At 43.5% G+C, this 23114-nt stretch overlaps 1 protein-coding gene across 1 annotated transcript in view; it reads right to left on the bottom strand.

The window, feature by feature from the left end:
- Positions 1-23114, bottom strand: part of LOC145405092 (uncharacterized) — a 244275-nt gene that overhangs the window by 16788 nt on the left and 204373 nt on the right. The window contains exons 20-21 of the mRNA XM_080276605.1: positions 19799-20537; positions 13321-13548 (exon numbers count right to left, since the gene is read on the bottom strand). Coding sequence (XP_080132731.1) covers positions 13321-13548; positions 19799-20537 — 967 coding nt within the window. The remainder of the gene's footprint in view (positions 1-13320; positions 13549-19798; positions 20538-23114) is intronic.

The raw sequence follows: 23114 nt of genomic DNA, 5'->3' as shown, positions 1-23114 counted from the left end.
CACGAATGCAATAAATACCTTATGGTCCTTCTCACACGCCTTCTGTGCTATTTGTTAGAGAAGTCAGAGAATTTAGCATCAGTGTTAGTGTAAAAGAAAGGTGGAATAAATAAACTAACAGAGAAAAAATGAATATGCCAGGGCAGTGGAATAAGTGTCAGTCTGAGTGAACATGCTACCATCTAGTGATACAGCCTCACACTAAGTTCATACGGAGGCTCTAGTGCAAGAACAATAATTAACGACATGACGGACAAACAAGTTAGACAGCCAACAGTGAAAACAGCCCCATGGCCCTAGTGAACAGAACTCCACCCAACAGAAAAAACCTAGACATCCCCTATGTGATAGTATTTGGACCCACTGCCCTAGGACTCCTGATTATAGTGCTATTCACTTTACCCAATCTTGTTCCGAGTAGTATCCCGCGTAATACTAACACCCACAATCTAGGCCTAAGGTTTATAATTGTTCAGTATAAGTACTCTTGTGACATTTAACCGTTCCACTTGTAGAATTTAACAATACACGTGTAAGGTTGTTGCCTTGAGTTTTTGTGTCCTGCCTCTCTCTTATTTGTCTAAGCTCCAGTCTAGAAAAGGGAACCCAGCTACACATTAGGCGTTAGAGGGACGGGAAGCCGGCCCTAAAATACCTAGCATTACATATACAGTAATCCCTGTACTTTCTGGACATCCCCATTTACAGGATAATGTGGGCCTGGACCTTCGGAACCCAAAAACAGCCAAAAAAAGAAAAAATCCCAAAATATTCCAAATTTTTTACCACCTGTAATTTGAAATTGCTGCACAGCGCCGAACAGCTGTTACACCATGGACCCTTCACCTCTTCCTTCCTCCCCCCTCCTCCCTCTCCTGTCAGGGTTGCCATTTGGTATTTTTCATTACCAAATGTGGGCCAATTTGGTAATGAAAAATTTGCTTGGTAATGAATCACAATAATGCAATACCAAAAGGATTTTTCACATGTATGAGGATACACAGGATGGAGATGGTGGATTGTTTGCTTTCTCTGATTAATCTGCTGGCCAACATAGTGTGAAAATAATCAACATGCGTTAATTATACGAAGAGTGATTACATGTACTTCCACTTGCATATATAATTAGTGAAGAATAAATGCTAGCTTTACGAATTTGGTAATGAAAATTGAGGAATTTGGTAATGTGGCCGTTCCAATCTGGCAACTCTGTTTCCCCGTCATCAACAGTTATAGCCTAACTCCGATTGAGAGCAGATGCTTATCGCAATGATAGCCACACGTGCTCATTTTTTGTGAAAAAACAGTGAATAAACTGCAATACCTCGCCACTAGACCACAAGGGAATTTACAGTGATGTGCAGTGTTAAGAAATTAGAATTTAGAGTGCAAAGGATCAGCTGTGGAGTGCATATTGGTGGTTGAAACTGGCGGTTGCAAGTGGCGTGGTGCAGTTAAGAACAATGTGCAGTGTTAAACAATTATAACTCACAGTGCAAAGAATAAAATGCGGCACAACACTGGATTACTGTACATGCTTCAAGAGCATTTTCACCACTGCCAAAGCTAGAGAAGGCAGCCACAGACTTGCTGTAAGTACCTTGGTTGAAGTACAGCCACTTCTAATTCCTCATTCTTTGGTTCCTTTTCATTTATTTCATGCTTTATGTCCATTATTGGTGTGAACAGGATCTCAAATAGATTTAAATAGGAGCTATGCGTGTCTGGTAGGGAGTTATTTAGGTGGCTTTCAAAGTTAGGCTGGGTTAGGATCCTTAATTACCAGTCCAGGAGGCAGGGGCCCACTTTCCGGACATGCCTTTGGCTCTATTACATTGGATAGTGGAAGGATTACTGTATATATATATAAATATACAGCTACCACAAGTTGACTTGGGACCTCCCCCCACAAGGTATTAAAAAACAGAAATCATAGTATATCAAATGTTTGTCCATGAAATGCCATTCATTAATAAGAAATCATGTTTCCCTTGATTTTCAGGACCAGTTGGATGTGTTTTGGCATGGAATCACTCAGATCTCTAAAGTAATCTAAGGACATTTCTTTGCACCAAACATTTGTCAGTTCAGTCCTGAGGTTGTCCAGATTGGGTGTCTTCTTCTCTGCCATGATTTTCTTCATCTTTGCCCAGCAGTTTTCTATCGGATTTAGATCACAGACTGTTGCCAGGCCAGTCAAGAACCTCAATCTGATTATCCTGAAGCCATTTTGTCACCTTTCTTGACTTGTGACATGGATCTGAATCGTGCATGAAAAAGCCACACCCATGAATAGCAAAAAAGTTTAACAAATGATCTTTCAGAACTTGAATGTACCGGCCACCATTCATCATCAAGTTCTTAAGAAGAAAGTAGAGGCCTCCCCTTCCCATTTCACCTGAGAAACACCCCCATACCATTACTGATTGTGGGTGCTTAACAGTCGGCACTCTGTAAGCAGGGTCATACTGACTACAGGAGGCAGGGCAACGAACCTTGGCAGAATGCACCTGGAACACTTGAAATGTGCTTTCATCGGAAAACATAACTTGTCTCCACTCATCCGTTGTCCAATGTGCATACTTCTTGGCAAACAGTGCGCTGCTTCTTCATGCGGTCAGTGGTCAGTGAGATTCAGTTTCTTGGCTGCAGTGTGGCTTGGCAAACCCAGCTCCTTCTGCAAGTGGTGTTGGATAGTTTGAATTGAGACGTCTTGTAACAGCTTGGGATGCATTCTCTTCAATTCTGCTGCTATCAGTCGAGGATTCTTGATTACTTTCCTCTTCAGAAGCGTATCTGTACGTCTGGAAGTCTCCTCTCCTCTCCACCGCCATGCTTGTGCTCTGGTGTGACATCAGGTGGCAGGCCATGCGCACTGCAGCAAGAATCTTCATGACAGTCGTTTTGCACATCCAGTATGTTCACAAATCGTGTTGATAAGGGCATTATCCTGCCTCCATGCAATGATACGGACCCTCTCATTCCTTGAGCATTACTTTCCAGGCATGACAACTCGACTCTGGGAAAATAACAGGGCAAACAGTAATGCATATGAAAAAAGAGGGAAATGAAAGCTCGGAGCGACGGGAACATATACTCCCACTCTCGTTTCTGGGCAAGCACTGACGTGCTGAATGTTTCATCACCTCCCGCCAACAGCAGAGGAGTTGCCAATTACTTCTTCACCCCAAAATTCACTTGGTAGAGGTGGAAACACAAAGCAAAGTCAGACAACTCTCCCATAGCAATTCTGTGCGAAGGTCCTAAGTCAATTTGTGGTGGGTGTATATATATATATATTAGATTAATCAATAATCCTGCCATCACGCAAGACCTTCCTCCAATATCAGTATGTAGAGATGTTGCTTCTTTAGTATTATTTTATAGATATTTTTACCGTAATTGTTCAGACGAACTGGCTTCAATTGTTCCTCCCCTTCACATTTTCTCCCAAAATACTCGGGCAGCTGGGAGCACCCATGAATTCACAATATCACCCCTGCAATGCAGAACCTCTGCTTATCAAAAATCATTTATCCCCAGAACTACTACTCTCTGGAATTCGCTTCCTGGGAGTTGTTTCCCACAAATATTTGATCCACTTCAGTTCAAGTTCAGTTGTTATGGGTATTTTATGAATGAAGGATGCCTTTAGGAACATACTTTTTTTTTTCCCCCCTTTGTTTTTCCTTCCTCCAATCATTATCTATATCTATATATATCTATATATATATATATATATATATATATATATATATATATATATAAAAGTTGTCAGGACCAACTTGCCTAGCCCCAGGTTCCTATGCTCCTCATGGGGCGACATAGCATTTGATGATGGATAAATGGATGGACTGATGGATGGTTGGATGGATATACAGTACAATCCCAGTTAACCGGGTGGCTTGGGGAATTTACCTTCCCGGTTACAGATTTTTCCCGTATTTCTGATTTTCAAGTCAAATCTATACAAAGGCTATCACAGCAGTAAATACAGTTCAGGTACTCACCAGTCACATTAGGGGTTACACTAAGAGATTCCGCCTGAAAAACTGCCTTGTAAACACACACCATGGTCATAACGCACGTGTGCAATGTCTAGCAACTTGCAGTACTGCAAATTGCACCAGTCCATTGTTTACCGTATTACTGTATTCATTATATGTACTGTACTCATAAAAATTGAAAAATAAAATAAAGAAATAAAAGCTTGAACATTTATTAGTGAACTGATGATGTGTTAAGACTGCACTGTAGAATTATCACAACACTTGTGCCCTCACGTGAGTTTGTTTACGTTTCCGACTTCTTCTTCTTCCCTACCTGACCTCCATCACTCCACCCCTCACCCGCCACTCAGCTGGTTTGCAGAAAATAAAATAAATGATGTACGTATGAAATGGAGGCATATTATTTATTTTTCTTCCAACAAAGTAAACTTTCATTCCTATTAACCTTTATATTCAGCCATTAGTGTTTTATAATGTTCGCCTTCTTCAAGTCTGTTGCATATGTCCAGCTTCTGTTTCAAGGTAAGCACGATACGCTTACGTTTAGTTTGCACTTCAGGCATTTTGGAGTGTACAAATTACCGTCTATCAGAGGAACACAACAGCAAAAGACCTTGTTTACTGTCTGGTGGCAAAACGTAGACTGGTGATTTTTGGAGGGTGTGGAGGATGACTGAATTCAAGTAGGGGAAAGAGGGGGAGAGGAGGGGTGGTTAAGAGGATTTGCTAGGGATTTACATCAGCCGGAAATGCCTTCACCTCGCTTTGTCTGACTTCCCCCAGCCTCACGTGACACAATCAAACGGCGGTTTGGCGGTCCATTCAAATTGGCGCACAGTTATAACTTACTGACATTTTTACCAGCCCTTGAATTTTCCCGTTGTTCTGAGTATTCCGTTTGTCTGGATACCGGATAGCTGGGATTGTACTGTATACTGTGTGTGTGTGTGTGTATATATATATATATATATATATATATATATATATATATAAAGGGAAAAATATATATTATACTTCCAACGAATGTTACATAAACACCGTATGAGGCACACAATATGTCACTTCAGCTCAAGACCCATCCCATCCCTGTAACATTATACTCCATCACCCTCCCCTCTTTAGAAACAAAAAAATAAGCAACTATCCAACACTACACAGTGTGTCTCACTAATATCCCTCTTCCTCTACCTAACACTACACTTCACAAACACGTGCATAAACACAGGGCCACCAGAGCCATTCTAAACCTTCAATTAAACAGAATCCTTCACAAGCCATCACTAGACATCCACCCCTCCGAAACTTCCGGTACACCACCTTAAAAGACAGAAGTGTACCTAGCTTGACTACAATGCAGCCATCACCCTTCCCTGCTAAAGTACCAACACAAAATACAATGTACAAACAATCAACTTTGCCCACAATGCTATGCAGCCCCTACAGCAGAATGCACTCATGCACCACACTATTACAACACAAACAATCTTTCAACATAATCTTAACAAAGATCTCTGGAAGCAACTGGTTGAAGTGGCTGGTTTCCTGCAGTTCACTGGGTTCAAGTGAAGGAAAAAAATGATAAGAGGACAGAGGAAGAATGTAAAACTTTTTTTTAGAGAGTGATGGATATGAAAGTAAGGAAGTGGTATGTGAGGAAATAGAAGTGAAGGAAACTAAGGGGGATGGCTATGAAAGATCAGAAATTGAGGAAATGGTACCGATGGAGAGAAGGAGAGAAGAGGGTATAAAAACATCAATAATAATTTGAGGGTGGTATATACTAATGTTGATGGTTTAATATCGGCAAGGCTTGAAATTAACGATTTCTTGAGGGAACATGAACCTGATGTCATGTGCTTTGTAGATACCAAGTTAAGAGATGATATTCATATTCATTTGGGAGATGGTAAATACAAACTGCGGAGTAGAGACAGAAAAGAAAAAATGGGAGGAGGAGTGATGATGTCAGTGAAGAACAACATAAATGTAGATACCATGGAAATGGGAGAAGGCAGGGCTGAAGTGATATATATGAAATTAGAAACTGGAGAGAATGGCAAGAGAGATATGGCGGTAGTGTATGTTCCCCCTAAGACAAGAGCATGGAATGATGATGAATAGGAGATGTTCAGATATGGCTAGTTATTTACAAAAAATAATTGAGAAAAGCAACAATATAATTTTGGTGGGTGACTTTAACTGTAAAGAGGTGAACTGGGAGGAATGGGACTCAGGAGGCAGCGAAGATTCGTGGGGCACTGTATTATTAAATAGGGAACATCGAGCCAAGAGACGAGATTTGTAGGCAGGGAAGATACAACTTTAGGAAAGCAAATTTTACGGGATTGAGAAAATTTTTCGAAAATGTGGATTGGAGAAAATTCAGAGAAACAAGAGAGATACAGATGAAGTGGGATATCTTTCTAGACCTCTATAATTTGGGAGAGGAAAAATTTGTACCAAGAGTAAGGGGAAAGAAAACAGGAAAAAGACGTGGTTTAATACAAGGCGTATGATAGCAAAATGAGAGAGATAAGGCGTGGAACAGCTGGAGAAAGAGAGGTAACAACAGAACAAAGGAAGAATATAAAAGAACTAGAAATGAATACACAAGAATACATAGAGAAGAAGAAAGGAATTTTGAAAAAGGAATAATAGACAAATCCAAGGATGAACCCAAACTGTTTTATAGATTTGTTAATGGCAAACTGAAACAAAGGGAAGGAATCACCAAACAGAGAGTAGAAGGAGAAATCTATAAAGATGTGGCAGTGCAAGCTGAAATAATGAACAAATGTTTCCAGTCAGTTTTCACTAATGAAAAGGAGTTTGTGGAAGGGGAGGAAGTGATTAGAAATGTCTATCTATCAATCTATCTATTGCCAGACACCTCAATCCCATTTGGGATGGCCAAAAAAAATCGTCTGCATGTCGCCCTGTCCCCCGCCATTTCACTGCCCTGCTCCCAACTTACACCTCCCTCTCTCATATAACTCTCCACCCCATCCCTCCATCTCATCCTCGGCCTCCCCCTCCCTCTCCCCCCTCCACCTCACTCACATACACTCTCTTCGTCAGTCTTTCACCCTCCATCCTCTCCACATGGCCAAACCACCTCAGTGTATTCCTCCTAACGCTTCCTATCACATCCACATCCACACTGCAACACTCCTTTATATCCTCATTTGTCAGCCTGTCTCTCCATGTGACTCCACAGGCTCCTCTTAAATAACTCACTTCCACTGCTCTCACTCTTGACTTGTGCCCTTCCAACAACGTCCAAGCTTCACTTTCATACGTTAGAGTTGGTATTACAATACTGTCATGTAGTAACTTTTTCACTTCCCTGTTTCTTATCACTGCTTTCAAGGAACCAGCAACCTTTCTTCCCTGCTGTACCCTTTCAAGCACTTCACCCTCCAAACCTCCATCCTTACTCATCACACTACCCAAGTACTTAAACGTACTCACATTTTCCAATTCCTCACCATCCAACCTCGCTGTACATTCACTGACTTCACCCCTCTCAAAGACCATCACTTAACTCTTCCCTACATTCACCTTTAGATTCCGTTTCTTACACACTCTCCCAAACTCATCCACCAAGCCTTGCAGCTCCCCTTCGTCTTCACTAAACAACACAGTATCATCTGCAAACAACAGTACAGGGAGTTTCCAAACACTACCCTCTCTCATCAGGGCCACTCCAACATCCACTACCCTACCTTGTACCTCTCATTACCCCACCCATGAACAGATTGAACAACCATGGAGACATGACACATCCCTGTTTCAACCCAACCTTCAAAGAGAAAAATTCACTCAGTTCACCATCCACATGCACTGCAGCCTTAGCACCATCATACATACTCTTCACAACATTCAACGACTTCCCATCTACTCCATATATTCTTAATACTTTCCACAATCCTTGTCTATCCACCCTGTCATATGCTTTATCCAAATCCATGAAAGCCGCATACAACTTCTTTCCCTTCTCTAGACACTTTTCCACTAAAGATCTAAGAATGAATATCTGATCTACACAACCTCTTCCCTTCCTAAAGCCTCCCTCTTCTTCTCCAACTAATTCCTCTGTTATTTCTCTAACTCTGTCAATAAGTATCCTACCACACACTTTTCCTATTATACTAAGAAGACAAATGCCCCTATGATTACCACACACTTCTTTTTCCCCTTTTCCTTTCTACAAGGGAATAATTATACCTGACTTCCAATCCTCCAGGACTCTACCTTCCTCCCAGGCCAATCTGCACATCTTCCATATCCATTCTACTACTATCTCTCCCCCATGATTCAACATTTCACCACACACTCCATCAATTCCTGGGGCTTTCCCCAATTTAACTTTCTTCATTGCTTCAACAACTTCTATCCTACTGATTCCTTCCTGTCTTCTCACTTCCCTCCTTCTCCCAGCCATTCCCCAGCCACTTATACTCACATCACTTCCAACCTCTATGTTCAACAATTCCTTAAAGTGTTCTCTCCATCTGCTCACTTTTTCTCCCTTCTCCACTAGTAATCTACCATTTTTATCTTTTACTCCCCTGCTACCTTCACTTCCACCCTGTCTTACTCTCTTCACCTCTTTCCAGAATATTTTCTTACAGTCCCTCCACTTTACACTCAAATTCCTTCCACATTCCACATCCACTCTCTTCTTACTAATCGTTTTACCTCTCTCTTTCTTTCTACATATAACTCTCTTCCACCTCTCAACTTCTTCCACGCCCCTATTTCTCATCCATTCATTGTATGCTTTCTTCTTTTGTGCCACAGCCTGTCTCACCTCTTCATTCCACCACGCTGTTCTTTGCACCCCGCTCCATCCTCTCTTCATCCCACACACCACGTCACATGCTGCACATATTTCTTTTGTGAATACCCTGCACACACCTTCCACGTCCACCATCTGCTCAAATTCATATTTGCCCAATCGTTCCTCCACTTCTCTCTTATATTCTGCCTTTTTCTCATCCTCTTATAACCTTTCCACTCTCCTTGCAACTACTCCTTCTTCCTGTCCTTCCCTTCTTCTATTACTCCATCTTATTTGAGTCTTGATTCTGGCCACCACCAAGTAGTGGTCAGAAAGTCCACTCCCCCAACCTCTATAGACACTTGCATCCATTACACATCTTCGCATCCTTTCATCCACACACACATAATCAATCATTGCCTTCCTTTCATTCAGTTCACCACCCAACCTTCTCATCACTCGCAATGTATACCTGTGGATCATTTTATGCCTGAAGAGGGTATTGGCTATCACCAACCCCCTCCCAGCACAAATGTCCACTAACGCACTACCATTCTCATCTATCTCAGCAGGTACACCCCACTCACCAACTATTCCATCCACCTTCACATTCCCTACTTTACCATTCATATCACAGATCAAAAACACTCTTTCATTCCTTCCAAACTTTTCCATGCACACTTCCACATTTGTCCAGAACTCTTCTCTCACTCTGCTTGCACGATCTTGCGTTGGCGCATACACGCACACAATCGCCCACATTTGTATTCCAACTTTCAATCTTACCCACACAATCCTTGACCCAACTGATCCATACTCTCTTATGTTCTTCCATCTTTTACTCACAACTATACACACTCCTTCTTTTGCCCTCTCATTCTCACCTACTCCTGCACATATACCCCATCCATACCCCCATCCTCTCATGCTCTCACCTCTTTATTTAGTTTCAGTTACTCCACATACATCAACTTTCGCACCCTCAAGCACCTGGACAATCTCTCTCACTTTCACCTCATCATTTGCACCTCTTACATTCCATGTTCCGATTACCATGTCCTTTGTCTGGTCCTGGGTCATCATCTTTTGGTCAGTCCTTGTCAGAGGTGCCTTTTTTGTCTTTTTAGTTAGTTGTTTTCCGGGGAGGGGCACTAACCCTCTGCCAACCCTTTTAGAAGCCTTGTACGACAAGCAGGGATACTGGGGGAGTATTCTTGAAAACCCCCCCTACCCCAGGGGATACATTAGAAATGTACTGGTGATAAAAGATATAAAAGTGGAGGTACAGGAAGTGTATAAATTACTGGAAACTCAAGATGTAAGGAAAGCCCCACGACCTGATGGAATTACTAATTGGGTACTGCAGGAATGCAGAGAACAACTGGCAGATAAAATTCACAGTTTAATTGTGTGTTCTCTGGAAGAGGGGAAAGTGCCACAAGAATGGAAGAGGGCAAATGTGGTACCAAATTATAAGGGAGGAAACAGGGAAGTACCCCTGAATTTTAGACCAGTGTCTCTAACCAGCATGGTCACAAAATTGTGTGAGAGAATCCTGAAAAACAGATGGATAAAGTATCTAGAAGAGTTGAATATTTTGGCTGAATGTCAGTTTGGATTCAGAAGTGGAAGGTCATGTGTTTCCAACTTGTTGAGCTTTTACTCAAGAGTGACTGACGTGGTACAGGATAGAGACGTTTGGGTGGATTGTGTGTACTTTGAGAAGGCCTTCAACAAGGTACCTCAAAAGAGACTAATGTGGAAACTAGAGTATATAGGAGGACTGATGGGGAAACTCCTGGAATGGATGAGAGATTTTTTGAGAGACAGACAAATGAGGACAGTAATAAAGGATAGGATGTCTGGATGGAGGGAAGTAACAAGTGGAGTCCCTCAAGGCTCGGTGTTGGCGCCAGTAATGTTCGTGATTTACGTAAATGATATGGTAGATGGAGTGAACAGTTATGCAAGTCTGTTTGCTGATGATGTAAAGATCTTGAAGAATGTAGAGGCTGAGGAGAATTGTAAAATGCTCCAGGAAGATCTGGATAGGATACATGAATGGAGCCGGATGTGGGAAATGAAATTTAATTTAAAGAAATGTAAAATAGTGGAAATGGGTTAAAGTACCAGGAGGCCATCACTGAATTACTTGATGGGTAATGAATTAATCACAAAAACAAGAGAAATATTTGCAAGTGCTGGTCCAAGATAGTTTGTCACCTGGAAAACATATTAACAAGATATTTAGAGAGATGTATAAACTATTGACTAACATAAGAACAGCATTTCATTATAAGGATGAGATGATGAAAAAATTTATAGTGGCCATGATCCGCCCCAGGTTAGATTATGCAGCGGTAGTGTGGTCCCCACACAAAAAGAAAGATTTAAACAAGATTGACAGAATACAAAGAACAGCAACCAAGATGGTCCCCAGTAAGGCAGATCTGTCATACAGAGAGAGGCTGGAAAAGCTGGATTTGCTTTCCTTAGAGGAAAGGATAAAGAGGGAAGACATGCTTGCAGTGTTCAGGACCATGATAGGAGTAGATAAAACTGACTGAGAAGATCTGTTTGTATGGGACAAGAGAGCAACAAGAGGACACGGAATGAAATTGAAGAAGTCAAGCTGCATGAAGGATATCAAGAAATATAGTTTTCCTTATGGAAGGACAGACCTGTGGAATAGCCTGGACAAAGAGATCGTCTAGTCTAATAAACAAGTTTAAAGCTAAATTTGACTTACTGAGAAACAGCGACGGGAACCCACGAGCATAGCACATTTTGCATATGTCACAATTAGGTATATTAGGTAAATGCATAAATATTTGGAATGACTTAGACGAAGAGGTGGTGCAGGCAAAAAACATTTGTGTGTGTAAAAGTAGACTAGATAAATGTGGATGTGGAGATAGGACAACACGAGCATTGGTCAATTCCTGTATACTACAAATAGGTAAATACATACAAATAAGCCTAGAGCTAGAACAACAACTCAACTCTTTACATGCGTTTCAAAGACTATTGTGTTAAGTGAAAATGGCTTTAAGTAACAGCAGTGCTCCAGCGAGTAAGATTATTTTCCTACTGCAAGTCAGTATAAAAATATATTTGATGTGATTTCAAGTATCTGTAGGAAGTAACTGTGAAACTCTATCAGTGTCTTGAAAAGACAAGTGATATACAAAGACAGTTGTTGTTGTTATGGCCCAGATTTGTCTGGCCATGAACCCACAGGACTGCAAACTTAAGCTACCCTTCTCCCACAGTCCATCCTCCTCCTTTTGGGGTATAGGGAAGGAGTTGAGGGTCATTTATATATTCTACTTTGTTTACAATAAGATGGTATGGGGCATAAGTGCTTAAGAGTAAATGGAGACAAAACAAATGTGATGGTACCTAGGTCTGGTGGCAATACTGTTAAAGAAGAGGGAGAGTGGCCATCTGTGATTTGCCACATGGGTGTGGGAAGTATATCTGTCTTGTGCAGTGTTTGTGATAAGTGGGTGCATAAGAGATGTAGAGGTGTTAGAGGTAGACTGCGAGATAAAGCCGATTTCATGTGTGCATTGTGGCGGGGAGAGCACGTGGAGATTGTCAAACATGAAACATGACAGGACTGCCCTTGCTGGTGAGTCTCTTGACTGTGTGGATGAGTTTTGTTATTTGGGAGACATGTTATATGCAGGGGGTGGGGCTGGAGCTAGCTCTGTAGCTAGAGTGAGGAGTGGATGGAAAAAGCTCAGGGGACTGTTGCCTCTCCTGACACTGAGAAGGCTCTCCCTCCATACTAAGGGATCTTTGTATGAGGAATGTGTTAGGAGTGTAATGCTGTATGGTGGTAAGACCTGGGCAGAAAAGGAAGAGGATATTTGCAGGGTCAAACATACAGAAATGACAATGATTGGGTGGATGTGCAGTGTTTCCTGAGTGCGAGGCCTGGAGGGACTAGGTTTATGATGAAGTTGAGAGGTAGGATGGGACTGGAGTGTATTGGTGTTGCGATGAGGAGAGGCAGATTGAGATGGATTGGGTATGTGGAGAGGATGGGGAACAATGACCAGATGCAGCAAGTAAGGACTGTTAACGTTACGGGTAGAGTTGAGAGACGCTGACTGAAAAAGACCTGGGACGAGGTCAATGGGTGTGATCTCAGGGATAAGGGACTGAACAGGTTAGCTGTCAGAGATCGAGCAGCATGGACAGCCACCATTAGGTGACCAAGGCCAACATATACAAGCATGTTGGAGTCGTTAAAAACGAAAAGAAACAAACTCCATCCCATTCCTCTAACAGGTACTGTATTCACTTGATTTCAATTACATAAACTGGAACTGTTTACACTGTCTCATTCTGTTTGCTTACATGCCAGCCTTGTTCACCTGAAGATGGCTCTTGATGTTGCAGTCTCTGACAGCATCTCTGTTTAATCCTTCAACCCTGAAGCTATTTTGTTATCAGTCTTAAAGCAAATTTTCTAGTGTCAGATCACCTTTGGACACATGACCCTCAAGTAAGACCTACCTTGTGCAGGATGGTGGATGCACAGGCCAAGAGCCTTGTGGAGGGAGAGAAGGGGGTCGGGGTTGTGAGGTGTGCACAGCTCCACTCTTCTGAATGGCTTTAGTAGCTGTGTTGACCAGACTTGTCCATTCCTGGTCAACATCTAGTCCTCCGCTTACCATTTTCTCATGACTTCCACCCTCCCTCTCATTTACAGGTTTCTCCTCAACTGCAGACTCCTGCCACTTGCTGTAAAGGTATTACCAGTGAATGGTTAATAAGCAGTCAGAAACTAAAAAAGACAAATACCTTCAATATGACAATTTTAAATCAATTTTCTGCAGACATCACCTGAACTATTTAAGGGGTTCTAACCAGAAACTGGTGTATCGTTTTGTTTTGTTTCGTTTTTTAAGGATCCAACATGCTTGCATGCGTCAGCCTTCGTCACTTAATGGCGGCTCTCCGTGCTGCTTGATCTCTGGCAGCTTCCCTACTCAGTTCTTAGCCCCTCAAGACCGATGCCACACAATCGTGCTTTTGTGTAATTTGACACGCCAGCCTATCCTGCACGATTGCTAAAGGCACACAAAAAACTGGGGGAGGGTAACTCTGCCCCGTTGGTGATGTATATGGCATCAGACCAATGAAAGCTAGAGTGTTTGGGGTGGTATGGCGTGATTGGCCCCCTAAGGTGGGGGAGAAGGAACCCCCACCACCACCGTCACTTTTCCTCCCTCAGCCCCACTGTGTCATCTCCACACCATCCCCTCCCAACCAACCATACCCCAACATACCCCCTACAGCAGTGTGTGTGCATAGCAACCTTTCTCCCCTCTCCCTCCTCCCCCTTGCCCCTCCAGGCATACACACTCCACCTCCACTTTTCGCCTGGGTTGTTTTGTTGCTATGGGCCATTGCCACACTGACATTTCATGCCTACGGAACACTTCACATTGACATTAGTTATGTATATATAATTATTTACTGTAAATAATGCATTTTCTGTACATTTTCTATTTTAGCCCATGGGGGATTGGTAACTTTTTTGCAACTTTGACGGATGATTGTGCGATAACTATTTGGTTAATCTGGCTGAAACATACACTCTCAGGTGTGTAAATTCAGTCTCTTGAAATATGGAAGAAAATTTTTTACCTAGGTGAAAGTTGAAAAATCGACCCTGTTTTGCAGCTGGAGGGCAAATTGCGTACTTTAGGGGTTAATCCCTAAGGTCACAATCAATGACCTCATCCTATGTCTTTTTGGTCTACCTCTTGCAACTCTACCCCCAACATTAACACTTTTCACTTTCTGCACCCAATTATCATCCCCCATTCTCTCCACATGCCCGTACCATATCAATCTGCCTTTCCTAAAAAAAAAAGTTAGGTTTACTGAAATGGTATTTGTAAAATAAAAATCAAGTGGTACTGGGAAGGCTGAAGGCTGGAATCATATACAACAATTTTTTGGCACCAAGTGATCTGGCACCTCTTTTAATCCAGACAAAATTACAAGAGGGCACTTGAAATTCCCGTACCTGCCAGACTAGTTTACTAGGCAGCCAGGGATAATGTTCAGTGTAGCACATGCTCACTTGGATTGCTTACACTGCATGTCTTGCTTCTGATCCTTGTATTTCATCAGATTCTTCGCATATTTTACTTACATTTAACCCTAGCTTTGGCTTCTAAAAAAGATGCAAGTGTCAATGGTGGTGTCAAGCACAGTTACCAGTCTGTTTCAATACAGTTAAACCTCTGTGGTTGTAGTTACTTGGTCTGTCATACTACCACAATGACAAAACCCCTGCGTAACCAAATAAAACAATAAATATGAATAAATGTTAATTGGTTCAGGACCCACACATTTACATTCATTTTTCTGGCTAATACCCAAATAATAACTCCTAAAAAGACTGGAGGGATTATATCAGTTGTTTACACTGATTCTGCTACTCTTGGCTGTGAGCCAGATGATCCACTTCTCTCATATTTCTCCCAACTTTGAGCCTGCAATGATATCAATGTATTCTGTCTGTGAATACAAAATTCTCACAATTAACTATTCTTAACCATCAATTCTGCTCTTGTGAATATGAAACCTCTCATAACATTTTTCATTCTTCTAGTTAAGCTTACCATTAATACAACATTACTTCATTTCATTTTGAATTACCATCTGTCTATCTATGGCCAGACATCCTAATCCCACATGGGGTGGCCACAAACATTTACAGTACCTGCATGTCAACCTGTCCTCATTAATGAACAAATTAATCGTAGAATCCATTTGCACTGGCAGAGAAAATAAAATCTAGTTGACAGAAATGAAGGCTTGTGTTGTTGGAAAAAATTACTATGACTGCAATTCCTATGTATATATTTTATTATCTGCAAAACAGCTGAGTGGCGAGTGAGGGGTGGAGTGACAGCAGTCAGGTGAGGAAGAAATGGGTAGGCCATGGCTGTATACATACCTGATATGTGAGCCTGGGAGGCATGATAATGCTACTGTACAACATTTCTTTCCAAATCATCAGTTCATCAATAAATACTCAGGATTTATTTCTTTAGCTTACTTTCCCATGTTTCTGTTAAGAAAATAATGGATAATGCTTAACAGAATGAACTTGCCAAGGTACTGTTCGATACTGCAAGCTTCAGCATAGTGAGGGTCAGTTCGTTAGGTAGATTATCGTACCAGTATCACACACTTTCTGCTGATGAAGAGTATGCCTTTTATTCACTGGATTTATTCATCTTCCTTTTCACAAAAAATTCCTTGAACTTGGGTCCCTTGGACTTGACATATAAATTGTGGAATTTCCTATGTTAGATCCTGTTATTCTATCTATCTATCTATTGCCAGACGCCTCAATCCCGTTTGGGGTGGCCACAAACAAATCGCCTCCAAGTTGCCCTGTCCCCCGCCATTTCACTGCCCTGCTCCCAACTCACACCCCCCTCTCTCATATACCTCTCCACCCCATCCCTCCATCTCCTCCTCGGCCTCCCCCTCCCTCTTCCCCCCTCCACCTCACTCACATACACTCTCTTCGTCAGTCTTTCACCCTCCATCCTCTCCACATGGCCAAACCACCTTAGTGTGTTCCTCATAACGCTTCCTATCACATCCACATCCACACCACAACGCTCCTTTATATCCTCATTCGTCAGCCTGTCTCTCCACGTGACTCCACAGGCTCCTCTTAAATAACTCATTTCCACTGCTCTCACTCTTGACTTGTGTCCTTCCAACAATGTCCAAGCTTCACTTCCGTACGTTAGAGCTGGTATCACAATACTGTCATGTAGTAACTTTTTCACTTCCATGCTCACTTCCCTGTTTCTTATCACTGCTTTCAAGGAACCAGCAACCTTTCTTCCCTGCTGTACCCTTTCAAGCACTTCACCCTCCAAACCTCCATCCTTACTCATCACACTACCCAAATACTTAAACGTACTCACATTTTCCAATTCCTCACCATCCAACCTCGCTGTACATTCAATAACTTCACCTCTCTCAAAGACCATCACTTTACTCTTCCCTACATTCACCTTTAGGTTCCGTTTCTTACACACTCTCTCAAACTCATCCACCAAGCCTTGCAGCTCCCCTTCGTCTTCACTCAACAACACAGTATCATCTGCAAACAACAGTACAGGGAGTTTCCAAACACTATCCTCTCTCACCAGGGCCACTCCAACATCCACTACCCTACCTTGTACCTCTTTTATTACCCCATCCATGTACAGATTGAACAACCATGGAGACATGACACATCCCTGTTTCAAACCAACTTTCAAAGAGAAAAATTCACTCAGTTCACCATCCACACGCACTGCAGCCTTCGCACCATCGTACATACTCTTCACAGCATTCAACAACTTCCCATCTACTCCATATATTCTTAACACTTTCCACAATCCTTGTCTATCCACCCTGTCATATGCTTTCTCCAAATCCATGAAAGCCGCATACAACTTCTTTCCCTTCTCTAGAAACTTTTCCACTAGAGATCTAAGAATGAATATCTGATCTACACAACCTCTTCCCTTCCTAAAGCCTCCCTGTTCTTCTCCAACTAATTTCTCTGTTCTTTCTCTAACTCAGTCTATAAGTATCCTACCATACACTTTTCCTATTATACTAAGAAGACAAATGCCCCTATGATTACCACACACTTCTTTTTCCCCTTTTCCTTTGTACAAGGGAATAATTATTCCTGACTTCCAATCCCGGGACTCTACCTTCCTCCCAGGCCAATCTGCACATCTTCCACATCCATTCTACTACTATCTCTCCCCCATGCTTCAGCATTTCACCACACATTCCATCAATTCCTGGGGCTTTCCCCGATTTAACTTTCTTCATTGCTTCCACAACTTCTCTCCTACTGATTTCTTCCTGTCTTCTCACTTCCCTCCTTCTCCCAGCCATTCCCCAGCCACTTATACTCGCATTACTTCCATCCTCTACGTTCAACAATTCCTTAAAGTGTTCTCTCCATCTGCTCACTTTTTGTCCCTTCTCCACTAGTAATCTACCATTTTTATCTTTCACTCCCCTGCTAACTTCACTTCCACCCTGTCTTACTCTTTTCACTTCTCTCCAGAACATTTTCTTACAGTCCCTCCACTTTACACTCAAATTCCTTCCAAATTCCTCATCCACTCTCTTCTTACTCTCTCTTACTAATCTTTTCACCTCTCTCTTCCTTTCCACATATAACTCTCTCATCCACCTCTCAACTTCTTCCACGCCCCTATTTCTCATCCATTCATTGTATGCTTTCTTCTTTTGTGCCACAGCCTGTTTCACCTCTTCAGTCCACCACGCTGTTCCTTGCACCCCCCTCTGTCTTCTCTTCCTTCCACACACCACATCACATGCTGCACATATTTCTTCTGTAAATATCTTACACATACCTTCCACGTCTCCCATCTGCTCCAATTCATATTTGCCCAATCGTTCCTCCACTTCTCTCTTATACTCTGCCTTTTTCTCATCCTCTTGTAACGTTTCCACTCTCCTTGCAACTACTCCTTCCTCTCGTCTTTCCCTTCTTCTATTCCTCCATCTTACTTGCATCCTAATTCTGGCCACCACCAAGTAGTGGTCAGAAAGTCCACTCCCCCAACCTCTATACACTCTTGCATCCTTTACACATCTTCACATCCTTTCATCCACACACACATAATCAATCATTGCCTTCCTTTCATTCAGTTCACCACCCACCCTTCTCATCACTCGCCATGTATACCTGTGGATCATTTTATGCCTGAAGAGGGTATTGGCTATCACCAACCCCCTCCCAGCACAAATGTCCACTAACGCACTCCCATTCTCATCTATCTCAGCAGGCACACCCCACTCACCAACTATTCCATCCACCTTCACATTACCAACTTTACCATTCATATCACCAATCAAAAACACTCTCTCATTCCTTCCAAACTTTTCCATGCACACTTCCACATTTGTCCAGAACTCTTCTCTCACTCTTCTAGCACGATCTTGCGTTGGCGCATACACACACACAATCGCCCACATTTGTATTCCAACTTTCAACTTTACCCACACAATCCTTGACCCAACTGATCCATACTGTCTTATGCTCTTCTTCCATCTTTTACTCACAACTATACACACTCCTTCCTTTGCCCTCTCATTCTCATCTACTCCTGCACATATACCCCATCCATACTCCCATTCTCTCACACTTCCACCTCTCCATTTTGTTTCAGTTATTCCACATTAATGTTATTAATGTCTTATAATGTTCACCTTTTTCCATGTCTACTGCACATGTCCAACTCTTTTTTCAAGGTGAGCACAATGTACTTCAGATTAATTTGCACTTTACGCACCACAGAGTGTAGAAATCACCGTCTATCACAACACAACGACTCAATAGTGAGAGTGCTCGTTTACTGACTGGTGGTGGTAAGCCAACTGGTGATTTGTGGAGGTATGCAGGGTGACCGAATTAGAGGAGGGGAAAGAGGGCTGGGAAGGGGCTTAATAAGGAAACTACCTTGATCTGAAATGCCTTCACTTCACATTGCCTAACTTCATCCAGCCTCATGTGAAACGTGGCTATCCCACGCAGGAGTGAACATTCAAAGTGGTGCACACTTTCAATATTGTTTATGTATTTGCCAGTCCATAATTTTTCCAGTTGTCTGATAATCCTGATATCCAGGATTACACTGTATAATGCAACAAGCAGCGTCTGTCATCCCAATACTGGTCAAACACAGTCAGTGAATGTAACTGGTTTTTAAAGGTGAAAATGAAACTTCTAAACTCAGGCTTTGTATAAAAAGAAGAAAGCCATTCCACATGTTTCTTTCATTCTGGTCCAGACCCCAATATAAAAAATGCCATTTTACTTTAAATAAATTAATGAGAAAAGTGAGAGTGAGTATAATCAGTGACAGAGAATGCACTAAGTACACAAAATCATTTGGTATGATGCATATTACTGTACCTGTCCTGAGGTGATGGGTGCTGCGACTGGTCTTGGGGATATGTCTGACCCCTTGCTGCTTTGTACTCTGAAATTGGAGCGGGGCTGGATGTGGAAGAATTGGATATGACAGTGGCAGGGCGGGCTGTTAGAACCACTACCTCTGCAACTTCCGTTTGAGGTGTACTAAGATTGCTGTCTGGCGAGTGCTGAAACCCAGAAGAAACCACTGCCTGATTATGTGGTCCTGCAGAGACAATGCCTAAATGCTGCTGCTGAAGGCCAGGAGGAACACTTCTATATCCAAGGGATGGAGATGGACCCTGACTCTGAGAGGGATGAGGCTTGGCTGTATTTGACGAATGTGGATGGGAAGTAATGGGTCTGTCTACCAAAGCTGAAGTCTTGGCACGCTCTAAGGAACTGCTGTTGCTGCGGCTGCTCTGTCCTCCTGTCTGTGGACCAACACCAATGCTATATGCCCGTGGCCGCTCTGAATTCTCATGTGATGATAAAGACTCAGCGTCTGATATGTAGTCTGGGTTTATGAGTCTAAAGAGCTCCTCCTGCAGATTGGATGAACCAAGATTAGCAGAGTTACGCTGGCTAATCTTCCTTGGACCAGCTGCTTGCCTCAGTCGTGCCTCAGCTGCCACTGTTCTAGGAGACTGGTTCCTGGACGAGGTTGAGGAAGGGGTTACATTTCCCCCCTTCACCTGACGTTTTGTGTGCGGAGAACCACTGCTGCCTGAGAGCTCATCTGTAGTGGAAAGAAAAATACATATATTATTAGGAGCCCTATATCATGTACAAGGAGACACCATGGCTCAGTGATCATCACATTTGCCTTCTGATCTGCTGTACCCTGACTTTGTGTTTAATTCCAGCCAGTGCAGATATTTCAAGTAGCTACCAATAGTACACTCACACCTCGCTATACTATGATAATGCCTGTATATACAGGCATACCTCAGTTTAATGATCTAATTGGTTAGGTAAAACCCCATCGTTAGGCGAGGAATCGTATATCGGGGTACTTTTAACATGTACTTCAATGTGGACCGTTTACCAGCCTTGAGTTTCCCTCCAAACCTCCAAAACCCACCCAGATCAGCCCAAAAACAGGTTTAAAGGCAAGCTAAATGGCCTAACAGCTGTCAAGGAAGCTAACTCAAGCCTAACACCTGCAAATAACGCAATGAAAGCAACAAATAATGCCTGAAAATCATAAGGAATAAGTTTGAGAATATCAAACACCTGTCATCACTTACACTTGTAAGTCCATGTCCAGTCCTGGTCATCATCCTTACTATCCCCCCCGAGGCTAGGGGACATGTGATGCTCCCCAACACTCAATCCTCCTCCTCAAAGCCCTCAAACCCTATCTCCAGGGGAGGGTCAGAGGGGGGTGGCGATAGAGTGCGATGCGATGACTCAGGCAGAGGCAATGGGGTGTGATGTGCTGGCTCAGGCGGTGGCGATGAGGTGCGATGCGATGGCTCTGGGGGTGGCAATGGAGTGTGATGCAATGATAGAGGAGGTGGTGTGGGAGACAGCTGCGATGTCTGGTGAAGTGGTGAGGGAGACACAGACAGTGGCCGAAGTGGTGTGGAAGATGGAGGGCAGGACGAGGAAGGCAGCAATGGAGTGGCAGAGTGCCTTAGTGGAGACACAGGTGACACGGGAGATGGCGATCAGCTGGAGGTTAGGTCCAGCACAACAGGCCAAGCATGTCCTCAGCGGGAGGTGTCCCTCGGTGTTTCTCTGCTGCTTGAAGGTTGGGGAGATGCCCTGCTGGTTGAAGGCTGGGAAGATGCTCTGCTTGTCGAGGGCTTGGGAGATCCTATATGACTCGCTGGCATGGTTGAGGCCTGCTTAAAAAAGGATGCAATCGTTGTCTGTCTGGCCATCCTCTTCTTTTCCTCCAGCATTGTCCTGTGGACTTTCATACCCTCCTTGAGCCGATTAGCTGTGTCCCTGCTTCGTCCTGGGAGGGGGTTGTGTGTTTTCATGAGGTCTATAATCTCGTCCAGTTTCCTCAGCATCTCCTTCAGGATCTTAATGTTGAGAGCTCGGACCTCAGGCACAACCTCCTCCTCCTGGTGCGCCTGCTGGATCTCCATATTGAGGAGTTCCTCGTTGCTGAGCTCCTCCCTGTGGCTCTCGAGAACCTCCTCCACGTCATCCTCGTCGACCTCTCCGAAGCCCGCCTCGTGTGACAACTCGACAATGTCCTGATGCACATGCTCGACAGGTGGAGGTTGCATGCCCTCGGGGAAGCCGGTGAAGGAGTGAACACACTCTGGCCACAGCATCTGCCACACTGTTCATCGCCGCCTGGCTCACCTCGTCCCATGCTGCAGTTATATTCTCCAGGGCGTGGCATATGTTGTACCCTCTCCAGAACTGCTGTACTGTTGTCCTGTCATCACTGTTGCAGGCCCTTACCAACTGCTTCATCGTCCGGCGGATGTAGTAGGCCTTAAAGGCAGCGATCACCCCTTGGTCCATTGGCTGCAACAAAGAATTGGTGCTGGGGGATAGGAACACCACCTCAATATTGCTGGCCCATTCCTTCATTGCAGGCAGGTGGCTAGGCGCATTATCCACCACCAGGAGAAATCTGTTCGCCAGATTCTCACGAGACGCATACCTCTTCAGCACACAAGAGTGGTACGAGTGAAAATACGAAGAATAGATATCTGAAGTCAACCAAGCCTTCTTGTTCGACTTCCAGATAACCCCAAGGTTCTCCTTAACATACCCCAGCAGAGCCCTGGGGTTCTCTGAGTGGTAGACTAGAAGCGGTTTCAACTTGAGGTCACCCTCGGCGTTGTCCCCCAGCAGCAGTGTCAGCTGGTCCTTCGAAGGCTTGAATCCTGGCGTAGACCTTTCCTCCATTGCAAGATATGTCTTGGAGGACATTCTCTTCCAAAAGAGCCCAGTCTTGTCAAAATTCAACACCTGCTTCGCACTAAGCCACCCTCCGCAATGCTGCATTTCAGCTCATCAGGAAACGCTGCCGTTGCCACCGTATCTGCATTTCCCGCCTCACCGTACATCTTCACGTGGTGGAGATTTGCCTGCCTCTTAAACTGGTCAACCCACCCATGGCTAGCCTTAAAGTTCTCGCTTTCATCAAGCTCATGCCTGACCTTTAGCTCGTCCCAGAGCGAGAGAGCCTTAGCGCCAATAATAACCTGGCTCATGGGTGCCTGGCGCCAGTTCTGATCTTCCACCCACGTGCACAGCATCTGCTCCAGCTCCATCACAGGCTCTCGCTGGCGGGTGATATGGGAGGCGGATAAGGTTGCATCCTCCCCAGCAGCAGCCTTAA

This window comes from Coenobita brevimanus, chromosome 65, assembly GCF_032717465.1.
Source record: "Coenobita brevimanus isolate Jiangsu-jjx chromosome 65, ASM3271746v2, whole genome shotgun sequence".
Classification (NCBI taxonomy): domain Eukaryota; kingdom Metazoa; phylum Arthropoda; class Malacostraca; order Decapoda; family Coenobitidae; genus Coenobita; species Coenobita brevimanus.
Note: the sequence above shows the minus strand (reverse complement) of the source record. Positions and strands in the feature narration are given on the sequence as shown.